Here is a 12910-nt window from a genome sequence, read left to right as displayed (position 1 = left end):
GGTCTCGAACTCCTGACCTCAGGTGATCCACCCGCCTCGGCCTCCCAAAGTGCTGGGATTACAGGCATGAGCCACTGCGCCCGGCCGATACTTTTTAAAATCAAGAATGGATGTTGAATTTTGTGACATTGCTTTTCTCTGATGACATGTTAATATGGTGGATTATAGATTTTATAATATTGGACCACATAGTCAGAATGAGTGACTTTTAAAGGAATTGATGGATTCTACTTGGTGGTATTTCATTTATAACTGTTCCATCACTATTCACGAGTAAGGCTGATCTGTAATTGCTGATGTTCTCTTTGGCAGGCTGTTATACCACAACATTGGCAGAAAGTATGAGAGACCCTTGGTAGTAAGAATGGCAGCTTACAGAATAAAAGGGGAAGAATTGAGGGTCAGGGGTTTGCATAATTGAGATTGCCAGGACCTGCAAAGAAGTGTATCACAGAGATTATAGGGGAGTAATCCCCAGCCTCGCCCCAGTTTGAGGAAACGTGTCCCTGGCCCAAAACCCACCTAAAGGAGAAGACATTAAACTTTTTTGCAAATCACAGGTTTTGTCAGTGAGCTTGCAGGAATTACTTATTCCTCTGGTGAAACACCTTGGCTGGGAGTGGATGAGGGGTCAAGGGCAGATATTTTCAGATGGAAAATATTTCTGCATGTTGCATGCTTGTGAGAATGGCCCAGCATAGAAGGGGAAAAGTGATGTGATAGGAAAGAGAGGAGATAACTGGAAGGGAGGGGAAAGGGTTCAGTGGAAAGATCATTTCTTTCTAACAGGAAGGAAAGTTCATGGGTATAGGAAAGGAATAAATGGACATTCAAGCCTATAATTTTCCATCCACCTGTAAGTTTAGCTTTACTGCATAAACCTTGAAATGTGCCTCCTGATGCTTACTTGTATGTATTTTGTAAGATGATTTATGCTTTCTCTTTAAACATATTTATGTAAAATATTTTAATGTGTATAGAGAATATTTATTTTTCACTAGCTGCTTACTTTTTATTTTTATCATGCTTTCATGCTCTGTGTGATGATCCATATTACAGCAAAGCTTTAAAAACTTTTTTCTTTGCTTCATCATCTAGTTTCTGAAAAGGGTGGGTTAAAGTGGCTAGTGGTCAAATTAACTATTCCGCCCAGTTTCAATTTTACATAGTTTAAGGATATATCATTAGCTATATATGTGTTGATAAATGTTATAATTCTTGATATTTCACAGTTTGAAGAACCATCTACTTTCATACCTTGTGACGTTTTTCAACTTATATTCCCTCTGCTCAGGTTTTAAAATTGCAGCCACAGACTTCTATTGGTGTTTTTTGGCCAAGTCTATCATTTTCTATCCCCCTTCGTTTTCATATTTTCTGGGGTCTTTTTTTTTTTTGTCGAGAAGGAGTCTCGCTCTGTCACGCAGGCTGGAGTGCAGTGGCGTGATCTCAGCTCACTGCAACCTCTGCCAACCTCTGCCTCCCAGGTTCAAGCAATTCTTCTGCCTCAGCCTCCCAAGTAGCTGGGATTATAGGTGAGCACCGGCTAATATTTGTATTTTTAGTAGAGATGGGGTTTCGCCATGTTGACCAGTCTGGCCTAGATCACCTCAGGTGATCCTCCTGCCTCGGCCTCCCAAAGTGCTGAGATTACAGGCATAAGCCACCACGCCTGGCTGGGTCTTTTAATTTCAAATGTAACTCACATTTATAAAATAATGCTGGACCTTGGGGAATTTTCAGTTGTTTTTTCCTATCAGATGATGTTTGTCGTTTAATGAATGATTTTAACCCATATGTAATTATTGGAACACTAGGATGAATTTCTGCTATTTAAATATTTCTTTTGGTTTCCTTTAATTTCCTTGGCACATAAAATTTTTGGTGTTTTCCCCCTTAATGCTCATTTGAAAATTACTATTCATTCTACATTTAGTCTTATCACTCATCCCAACATAAGACCAGAATTATATGCATATTTCTCTCCCAAGGTCTATCAATATCTATATTCTTCTGAAAAAGAATAAGAGAATCATAGGATTCTTTGCTTTTCCTTTCACTTACTTTCTTTCAAATATCTCTTCTATGGGAATAATTGTAATTTTAGTTTCAATTTATAATGCTATACATTCATATATATTTGCATTTTTTCCATTTAGAAAATAAAAACAAAAACTGATGTCAAAACATGTTTGAAGAAAATGTTAACACATTAATGGGAAATGCAAAGATTACTTGAAAAAAAGCAAACATACTCAATTCTTTTTTTTTTCCCCAGGCTGGAGTGCAGTGGCGTGATCTCAGCTTACTGCAACCTCCACCTCCTGGATTCAAGCAATTCTTGTACCTCAGCCTCCTGAGTAGCTGGGATTACAGGCGTGCACCATCATGCCTGGCTAATTTTTGTATTTTTAGTAGAGACAGAGTTTCACTGTGTTGGCCAGGCTGGTCTCAAACTCCTGACCTCAAATGATCCACCTGCCTCAGCTTCTCTAAGTGCTGGGATTACAGGCATGGGCCACAACACCCTGCCCATACTCAATTCTTTAGTAGGAAATCTGAATTATCATAAAGAAGCAAATGGCCTTATTTAATGCAAGTTCATTTGCAATGGCAATATAATTATTTTTAAATTTGGTAAGTGAATTATAAATTGTGTACAAAAAAGAAAGCAATCAAGAAAGCAGTAAATTCCTGAAAAAAAGGGTAATCAGAGACAGCCCTATCATCTATTAGAAGAAATTATGAATATAGAGAAATTAGAATAATAAAGATTATGACTATTACCTCAGTGGAACAGGATAAGGTTCAGAAATACACCCAATATACTCAGAGTTATATCTTGGAATGTATGCACAGGCATACATGGTTTCACTGCACTTTACTGCACTTCAGAGATTATTGTGTTTTTTGTAAATTGCAGGTTTGTGGCAACCCTGATAGAGCAAGTCTATTGGAACCATTTGTACAACAGCATGTACTCACTTCATGTCTCTATGTCAGATTTTGGTAATCCTCACAATATTGCAAACATTTTCATTATTATTATATCTGTTTCTTCTCTTTTTTTTAAGGTGGAAGATTTGGTTACTTTTTATTTTTAATTATTTATTTATTTATTTTTTATTTGAGACCGAGTCTCACTCTGTCACCCATGCCAGAGTGCAGTGGCGTGATCTCGGCTCACTGCAACCTCTGCCTCCTGGGTTCAAGCAATTCTCTGCTTCAGCCTCCCGAGTAGCTAGGATTATAGGCACCCGCCACCATGCCTGGCTAATTTTTTTGTATTTTTAGTAAAGATGGGGTTTCACCATCTTGACCAGGCTGGTCTTGAACTCCTGACCTCGTGATACGCCCACCTTCGCCTCCCAAAGTGCTGGGATTACAGGTGTAAGCCACTGCACCCGGCCTATTATTATATCTGTTATGATAATCTGTGATCAGTGATCTTAGATGTTACTATTGTCGTCGTTTCGGGGCACCACAAACCATGCCCATAGAAGATGGTGAGCTGAATTGATAAATGCTGTGTGTGATCTGACTGCTCCACCTACTGGCCTGTTCTCTGTCTCGCCCTCTCCTCGGGTCTCCCTACTCCCTAAGACACAATATTGAAATTAGGCCAATTAATAACCTATGGTCTCTAAGTGTTCAAGTGAAAGGAAGAGTCACATGTCTCTCCCTTTAAATCAAAAGCTAGACATGATTGAGCTTACTGAGGAAGGAATGTTGAAAGCCAAGCTAGGCTGAAAAGCTAGGCTTCTTGCACCAATCAGACAAGTTGTGAATGCAAAGGAAAAATTCTTGAAGGAAATTAAAAGTCCTACTCCAGTGAACACATGAAAGATAAGAAAGTGAAATAGACTTATTGCTGATATGAAGAAAGTTTGAGTGGTCTGGAAAGGAGACCAAACCAGCCACAACATTCCCTTGATTAAACCAAACCTACTCCAGCACAAAGCCTGAACTCTCTTCAATTCTGCAAAGGTTGAAAGAGGTGAGGAAGCTGCTGAAGCAAAGTTTGAAGCTAGCAGAGGTTGGTTCATGAGGCTTAAGGAAAGAAGCCATCTCCATAACATAAAAAGCACAAGGTGAAGTAGCAAGTGCTCGAGTGCTAACATAGAAGCTGTACGTAGCAAGTTATCCAGAAGAGCTAGCTAAAATAATTGATGAAGGTGGCTACACTAAATAACAGATTTTCAGTGCAGATTAAACAGCCTTATATTGGAAGAACATGCCAGCTAGGACTTTCACAACTACAGAAGAGAAGTAAATGCCTGGCTTCAAACCTTCAAAGGACAGGCTGACTCTCCTGTTAGGGACTAATGTAACTGGTGACTTTAAGTTGAAGCCAGCCAGCCATGGTGGCTCACACCAGTAATCCCGGCACTTTGGGAGGTTGAGGTGGGAGGACTGCTTAAGGTCAGGAGTTTGAGATCAGTCCTGGCAACATAGCAAGACCCCATCTCAAAAAAAAAAAAAAAATTAAATTAGCCAGGCATAGTGGCACATGCCTGTAGTCCCAGCTACTCAGGAGGCTAAGGCAGGATTCCTTGAGCCCAGGAGCTCAAGGTTACAGTGAGCTATGATAACATCACTGCACTCCAGCCTGGCAACATAGCGAGACTCCGTCTCAAAAAAAAAAAAAAAAAAAAAAAAAAAGAATTATGGAACAACAAAGCCTGGATGATAACACATCTGTTTACAGCATAGCTTACTGAATATTTTAAGACCACTCTTGACACCTATTGCTAGACAAAAAAGATTTTTTACAAAATATCACTGCTCACTGATAATGCACCTGGTCACCAAAGAGCTCTGATAGAGATGTACAAGGAGATTCATGTTGTTTTCATGCCTGTTAACACAACATGATTCTGGAGCCCATAGATCAAAGAGTAATTTCAACTTTCAAGTGTTATTTAAGAAATATGTTTTGTAAGACTATAGCTGCCATAGATGGTGATTCCTTGGATGAATCTGGGCAAAGTAAATTGAAAACTTCCTGTAAACAGTTCATCATTCTAGAAGCCATTAAGAACACTCACGATTCATGGGTGGAGGTTAAAATATCAGCAATAACAGAAGTCTGGAAAGACTTGATTCTAACCCTCATGGATGACTTTCAGGGATTCAAGACGTTACTAGAGGAAATAGCTACAGAGATGGTGGAAATAGCGAGAGAACTAGAAGTGAAGCCTGAAGATGTGACTGAACTGCTGCCATCTCATGATAAAACTTTAATGGATGAGGAGTTTTTTCTTATGGATAAGCAAAGAACATGATTTCTTGAGACGGAATCTACTCCTAGTGAAGATGCTGTGGACAGTGTTGAAATGACAGCAAGTGATTTAGAATATTACATAAACTGAAAGAAAGCAGGGGCAGGGTTTGAGAGGACTGACTCCAATTTTGAAAGGATTTCTACTGTGGATAAAATGCTATCAAACAGTGTTGTATACTACAGAGAAATCTTCCAGGAAGGAAAGTGTTAATTGATGTGGCAAACTTCATTGTTGTCTTATTTTTTTAAATTGCTATAGCCACCCCAATGTTCAGCAACCACCACCCTGATCGGTCAGCAGTCATCAGCATCAAGGCAAGACCTTTCACCAGCAAAAAGATTATGACCCACCAAAGGCTCACGTGATTGTTAGCATTTTGTAATAGTATTTTTTAATTAAGGTATATACACTGTTTTTAGACATAATGCTATTGTACACTTAATAGACTATAGCATACTATAAACATAACTTTTATGTGGGAAGCCACAAAACTTGTATAACTCTTTACTGAGATACTCGCTTTATTGCAGTGGTCTGGAATCGAACCTGCAATATCTCCAAGGTATGCCTGTATATGCTAATGTAGTATTGCATGTTGTGGGGGAAATATAGATTATTCAATAAATGGTGTTGGGACAAATGTGTAGGCATCCTGAAGAAAAATTAAGATAGATCCCTGGCTAAGGCTTTACAACAATAGCAAAAAGAATCCAGCTAGTCGCAGCTGTAAAAGTAAAAAATAAAAACAATTAAGTATTAAATAGAAAATATAAGAGGTTTTTTTCCCCCAAATGCCGCTGAGCAATGGGGAACAATGAGGAAGGCGTTTCTAGTTATGATACAAAACTTGGAGAACAGAAAAGATTCATAAACTCAATGCACAGAGAAAACACTAACATTTTCATTTAAAAGACAAACGGGAAGTTGGGAAAAATAACTGGGACACATGTAACATCCTTCCATAAATAGCAACAACCTAATAGAAAAAAATGGGAAAAGGAAATTTTAAAATGTCTCAGAAAAAAATCATATATATGGCTCTTTAAACACAGTCACATATATTCAACCTTGGCCATAAGAGAAATGCAAATTAAATCTATACTGAGATACTGTGTTGTAACCTACCAGACTGGCCAAAAAGAAAAAACGAATATGACAAGACACCGTGTTGCTTGGGTACGGTGAAAACAGACACTCATACAACTGACACAACCCACAAGGCAGGCAATTTTTCCATATCTATTAAGAATAAAAATGTGTAAACAAAACAAAATGAAAAGAGTAAAAATGTATATATCATCTGTCCTGGGAATTCTACTTGGAGAAATTTCTCTTTAAACATACTCTCTCTTGTGCTAACTAAGATTTGTATAAGGATATTCATTGCAATGTTCTGTACAATTGCAAAAGATTAGAAACCCTTTAAATGTCTATTAATAGAAAACTGGTTAGCATATTTTGATATATTCATATAATAGAATAAGACGTAGCCTTGTAAAGGAATGAGGTAACTCATTACATGTAGTGACATTGAATAATCACTAAGCTTTATTGTTAAGGGAGAAAAGCAAGTGCTGGAAATTTTGCATGCTAATATTTCAGTTTATTGCACGCGTTTGTATGGACAGACTATCTGTATCTGTCTTGGGAAAGAATATATGGGCTACTGGGGTCAAAATTGGAGGGTACATTTTTTCTTTTCAAAAGATTATTATCAAACATAATATTCATGTAGAAAAACATATGAAACAAATATTCACCTTAACTAATCATTCAAAGCAAATACCAACCTAATTACCACCACAATCTGAAAATAGAACATGGCCAGCTCCTTGGCTGGAAGTCTTTCTCATGCCTCTTTCCCTCCCTCCCTGCAACGCCCCTGGTCAAGAAAGCCACTATTCTGCCTCAGATGGTGAGCACTTCCTCACTTTGCTTTCAAGTTTTATCACCTACAAATGTACCCCTCTATACTATATGCTTTTGCTTTTCCTGTCTTAACACTTCATATAAATTGAAACACAATAAATTATTTGGTGTCTACCTTCTTTCACTCAACATTATGTTCAATTTATTTATCCATTCTATTTTTTAAATTTTTTCTTTCTTTTTTTTTTTGGTAGAGATGGGGTCTCACTATGTTGCCCAGGCTGGTCTTGAACTCCTGGCCTCTAATGATCTTCCCGCCTCAGCCTCTCAAAGTGTTGGGATTATGAGTATGAGCTGTCACACCTGGCCCCACTCTATTATTGATGGGTATTTGCATTATTTCCAGCTTCTGGCTGTTACAAGTAACGCTACAGTGAGCATTTATACATGGGTCCTGGTGCATCAGCCAAGGATTTCTGGTGGGTGTTTTCCTAGAACTGTTTCCTCATATGGTCTATATACGCATGGATGAATAAGGCTAAAAGGTCCCCAGAGATTGTACCGATTTACATTCTCATCAGCAGTGCTCCTCCTCCTCACTAACACTTGTCATTGTCAGTGTTCTAAATTATAGCCATTCTGGTGGTGGTGGTAAGGAGTAGTTGTATTACATTGTGGTTTAAATTTGCATTTCCCTGATGAAAAATGAGATTGAGCACTGTCTCACGTGTCTAATAGCCATCTGAATATCTTCATCTGTTACATATCTGTTCAAGAAGGCCTTTGACTAGTGGGTATTCTGCTTTTTCTTGTTGTTTTGTTGTTCTTTATATATTCTGGGTATAAGTCCTCTGTTGTTTATATCTTCTCCCACTCTGTGGATTGCAATTTTCTTCTTTTTTTTTTTTTGAGACGGAGTCTCACTTTTTTCACCCAGACTGGAGTACAATGGCGCGATCTTAGCTCACTGCAACCTCTGCCTCCTGGGTTCAAACAATTCTCCTGCCTCAGCCTCCCAAGTATCTGAGATTACAGGCGCCTGCCACCATGCCCGGCTAATTTTTGTATTTTTAGTAGAGACAGGGTTTCACCATGTTGGACAGGCTAGTCTTGAACTCCTGACTGACCTCAGGTGATCCATCCACCTCAGCCTCCTGAAGTGCTGGGATTACAGGTGTGAGCCACCATGCCCAGCTGTGATTTTCTTTGGGGAAGTGATTATCATAAAAGTCAGGGTAGTAGTTAGCTCTGGGAGTAGAGGGATTGTGGAATGCTAACTATGGACTCTTTCTAGGCCTATGGAAGGATAACTCACTCGGCCATACATGTCTGTTCTGTGTGCTTTTCTGTAGGTATGTAATATTTCACAATAAAGACGTTTTTAAGCATAACTATGACCCATTAACTTCACCCCCCTGTATATATTTAAGAGAGGGTGTACACATGTGCAAGGAGACATGATGAAGAATGTTCCTAGCAGCATTGCTTATAATTCATATTATATTTCACTGAAATATTTTAAATTAACAAAAATTGATAAAAATTTCTTTAATTGGCTACCTTCTGTGACATAAAAAGGAGAAAATAAGAACGTGTTCTCAGCTGCTGTTATTTGCATAAAGAAACCCTAATCATACAGAGAAAAACTAACTAACCTGGTTATATGTATTAGAGAGAGCTGAGCAGACAGGAGAAAGATGGATAAGAGAATTTAGACCATAGAGCTTGAGTAGCCCTTATCCAAAATGCTTGGGATTAGAAGTGTTTGGGATTTTGGATTTTTTTTCAGATTTTAGAATATCTGCATTATACTTAGGTTGGGTATCCCTAATCTGAAAATCCAAAATCCAAATGGGCCATTTCCTTTGAATGTCATGTCAGTGCTCAAAAAGTTTTGGATTTTGGAGCATTTTGGATTTTGTATTTTTGGATTAGGGATACTTAACCTGTATAGCTTTTTATATGTCTTTAATTTTTTGAGTCATTTTTCTATATTACTATTCAAAAAATTACGTTTTTTAAAAAACTACTACTAATATCTTTAGAATGATATGATGCTGCATCTATAAAACAAAAATAGCATGGGAATATTCTGAAGACAAAAAGAGCTACTTAAAAAATGTAACAGCATTAATAAGAGATAGAAAAGAAGGTTTGGAAGATAAAGTTTTTAAAAAAATACTACTAAAGGGAGAGCAAAAGAGATAGAAATGGATATCAGTAAAGCAAATAATTTTTACAAAGCAGCATCGAAAACCAAATAAAAAGAGTTTTAGAAAAGCAGAGAAAATGTACGTGTGAGTAGAAAAGGCCTAGGAAGACTATGGACGGGCTTTCAAATAGGGCATAAAAATGATTTCTAGGCTGGGTGCGGTGGCTCACTCCTGTAATCCCAGCACTTTGGGAGGCTGAGGCGGGCAGATCACAAGGTCAGGAGATCGAGACTATCCTGGCTAACACGATGAAATCCTGTCTCTACTAAAAATACAAAAAAATTAGCCGGGTGTGGTGGTGGGTGCCTATAGTCCAGCTACTCGGGAGGCTGAGGCAGTATAATGGTGTGAACCCGGGAGGCGGAGGTTGCAGTGAGCCGAGATTACACCACTGCACTCCAGCCTGGGTGACAGGGCGGGACTCCATCTCAAAAAAAAAAAACTACTTCCAATCTAGAATTCTATTATCAGCCAAAAAGACAAGTTTAGTGTCAGGATCAAATAGGTATATTTCCATGGCATTCATATTTATATTTCTACACATAAATTTATACAGTTATATGTATTCAGTAAATATATTTCTGCATGACATTTTCAGACATGCAAAGTTTCATAAAATGTACCTGTCGGACATCCATTTTCAAGGATATACTGGAGGATGTGCTCCCCACAAAATGAAGGGGCAAGCCAAGAAAGAGGAAGACACAAGCTCCAGGAAACAGATCTGACCCAAGAGAGAAATCAAGGGGATTTCCTGGGAGATAGTAAAGGGAAGACACCAAGGTAACAGCTCTGTATCAAACTGAGAAAGTCACCAGTCCAGACTTTAGCAAGTCAAGCTCCAGGAGAGATTGCTTCAAAGAGAAGACAAGGATGCCCAGAAGTGAGAGCAGCCCCACCTATTACTGGCTATTTACTGTGTAAACCTGGGCCAAACGGTTTTTCTCTGTGCCCCAGTTTTCTCCTATGCCCCAGTTTTCCCCTCTGTGACATGGGGATAATAATGGCACTTACTGGGCATGGTGGCTCGGACCTGTAGTCCCAGCTACTTGGGAGGCTGAGGTAGGAGGATCACCTGAGCTCAGGAGTTCGAGGTTGCAGTGAGCTATGACTGTGCCACTGCACTTCAGCCTGGGCAACAGAGTGAGACTCTGTCTCTAAAGATAATAATAACAATGGCACCTACTTCATGAGGTTGTTGTGAAGATGGGTGAACACACGTAGAGTATGTGTAACAGTGCTTGGCATGCAGTAAATGTTGTATGACTGCTTTTAATTATTATCACTGTGATTATCACCTAATGTGTTTGAATATATAGAAAGGAGATCTAAACACCAGGGAAGAATTTGGAGTTGAATGATTGATATGTATATAGTAACGCAAACAAATGACTGAGACAGAAAATTGTTAATTCCAAGGAAAAGGAAAAAGTTGTGCAGAAATAGTCATCACAGCATGGATACCATGGGATTCAATGACCAACACCGACCATGAATCTCACCAAAACAATGATATACCTATCTTAGGGAGGTGGGGTTAGGAAATGGGTATGTGAGTGGGGGAGTAAAGAAAAGCTCAATCTCTATCTTCCATAGTGGAAAGCCAATAGATAACACCCAAACATTCTTTAAAACTATTAAAAAGAGTAAGGGTGCTTGCTTCTGGGGAGCTGCAATCTGGCAGAAAACAAAGCATGGAAGAGGTTTGTTTTTTTTTTTTTTTTTTTTTAAACAAGACTTAGAGAACTATTTGATTAAATGAAACTAAGAGCTAATTGCAAATTATGAAGTGGCAACAAATATTCATAAAAATATGCAAGAATGATAAAGGGCTATTAACCTGAGTCTTTTCAAAATCCTCTTTTAAAATCCATAAGCTTAGATAAATAAATCAGCAATGGACAGGAGAAGGAAATTCACAAAAGGGAAATAAATGACCAATACAAATGGGGGTGGAGGAAATTTTCCTGCCTGGTAAAAAAAGTACTAGAAATGAAAACTATGAGATAGTATCTTTCCTTCAGGGCTCTGGATGAATTCCAACCCCTGGGCACCTCTTCCTCCTCCTCACCTCACAGGCACTGCCATGTTCCCCTGGCTGGGGAGCGTCCTCATTAGCTGGCATGTTCCCGACGGACTTGGACGTCAGCCCTGGGGCTTTCTTGCTGATAACTCTATAATTCCAGTGGAATCAGTGGACTCAACGGGGACTGCTGGGGTCAGAAGGAAGATCCTGCAGCCTTCACTATGAGATCTGGCCCAGGGACTCTGCAGAGACTCCAAGAACCCTGGAAAGACAGTGTCCATATGATCAGAGGCAGATAGCACTCACTACACAGACATCTCCTAGGGGAACCAAAGTACAGTTCACTGCACTGGATACTGTGAGGTAGATAAAGTCCAAGAAACACATATTCTGCTTATCAATTAAAATAGAATATGAGCAAGAGCATGAGATTTGGACTAAAATTAATAAAGGTTTAAATTCTAGCTCTGCCAACTTTTAGCTGTGAGAACATGAAAAAGCTTCTTCAGGTTTATTTTTTAAAATGAATTTGAAATATTTATCTCAAGTGGCTATGAAAATTAGATGAGATTATGTTTCAATGGTACTTAGCACTGAACTGGCCCCAGGTAAACACTTAATACATGTTAGCAAGTATTGTTATAAGGAAGCATGTAATGTGCAGAAGCGGGTAATTTGCACAACAAACCTTTCATCTATGTGTTGTTAAAATCATTATTATTTCACTTTATGCATACAGAATTAGAGGTTTAGTGGTGTTAAGTCAAACCCAGTCTACCAGGCTCCAAAGTTCACGTTGTCAAAGTTATATCACATGATACCTTTTCCATGGTAGGTTCAAAATAAATGTGGTTCTGTTTAACAGATGGTGAAAATATGACCCTGAGTTCAGAATAAAAAAGTTAAGTAAAATTTCTTGAGACAGAAGAGACACGCTATAAGAAAAATATTAATAGCCTGGGACTAAAGTTTTTTAATTAACTCAAAAATATCCAGAGGTAAAACTGCTTCCTCATTGAGGGAACTAGTGTCTCTGTGTCCAAGTTGAGGTACAATTTTATTCTGATCAATTATTAGAGGCACTGTAGATTCAGTCATTCTTGTTAAGAAATGAAAAATATCTACTTAAAAAGAAGAGGAACTTAAGACAACAGAAGTAAGAATGAGATGAAGAGGAAAAGTGAAAGTAAAATAAATAAAGAGTAAAATAAAATAAAAGGCATGAATAAGTTAAATTTTAAAAACATAAAAAGGATGTTATACCAAAACAAGAGGGAAAATGTACTTTCTTCTCTTATAGTAATGGAACTTTTACAAAATTCCTTCAAATAACTTGGCCACCAAAAAATCTGATAAACGTTTTAATGTTGGGAATTGACAGGCTTACATTCTCTGATCGTAACATAAGATGTTCAACAACATCGGTCATTAGAAAAATGCAAATCAAAACCAAAATCTTTCATGTATTAGGAAACCATGTTACATCCACTAAAATGGCTAACATAAGAAAAGACAAT

General features: G+C 38.2%; 1 protein-coding gene across 2 annotated transcripts in view; it reads right to left on the bottom strand.

Moving 5' to 3' along the window:
* The window catches only part of ZNF81 (zinc finger protein 81), an 89478-nt gene that overhangs the window by 68564 nt on the left and 8004 nt on the right, over positions 1-12910 (bottom strand). For both annotated transcript variants that reach the window (XM_011938724.1, XM_011938723.1), the window contains one exon: positions 11439-11655. In XM_011938724.1, the coding sequence (XP_011794114.1) occupies positions 11439-11492 (54 nt within the window). In that variant the 5' untranslated portion in view covers positions 11493-11655. The remainder of the gene's footprint in view (positions 1-11438; positions 11656-12910) is intronic.

The sequence above is a fragment of the Colobus angolensis genome, unplaced genomic scaffold (assembly GCF_000951035.1).
Source record: "Colobus angolensis palliatus isolate OR3802 unplaced genomic scaffold, Cang.pa_1.0 Scaffold176, whole genome shotgun sequence".
Classification (NCBI taxonomy): domain Eukaryota; kingdom Metazoa; phylum Chordata; class Mammalia; order Primates; family Cercopithecidae; genus Colobus; species Colobus angolensis.
The sequence above is the reverse complement of the archived record's forward strand: the minus strand, read 5'-3'. Positions and strand labels throughout refer to the sequence as shown.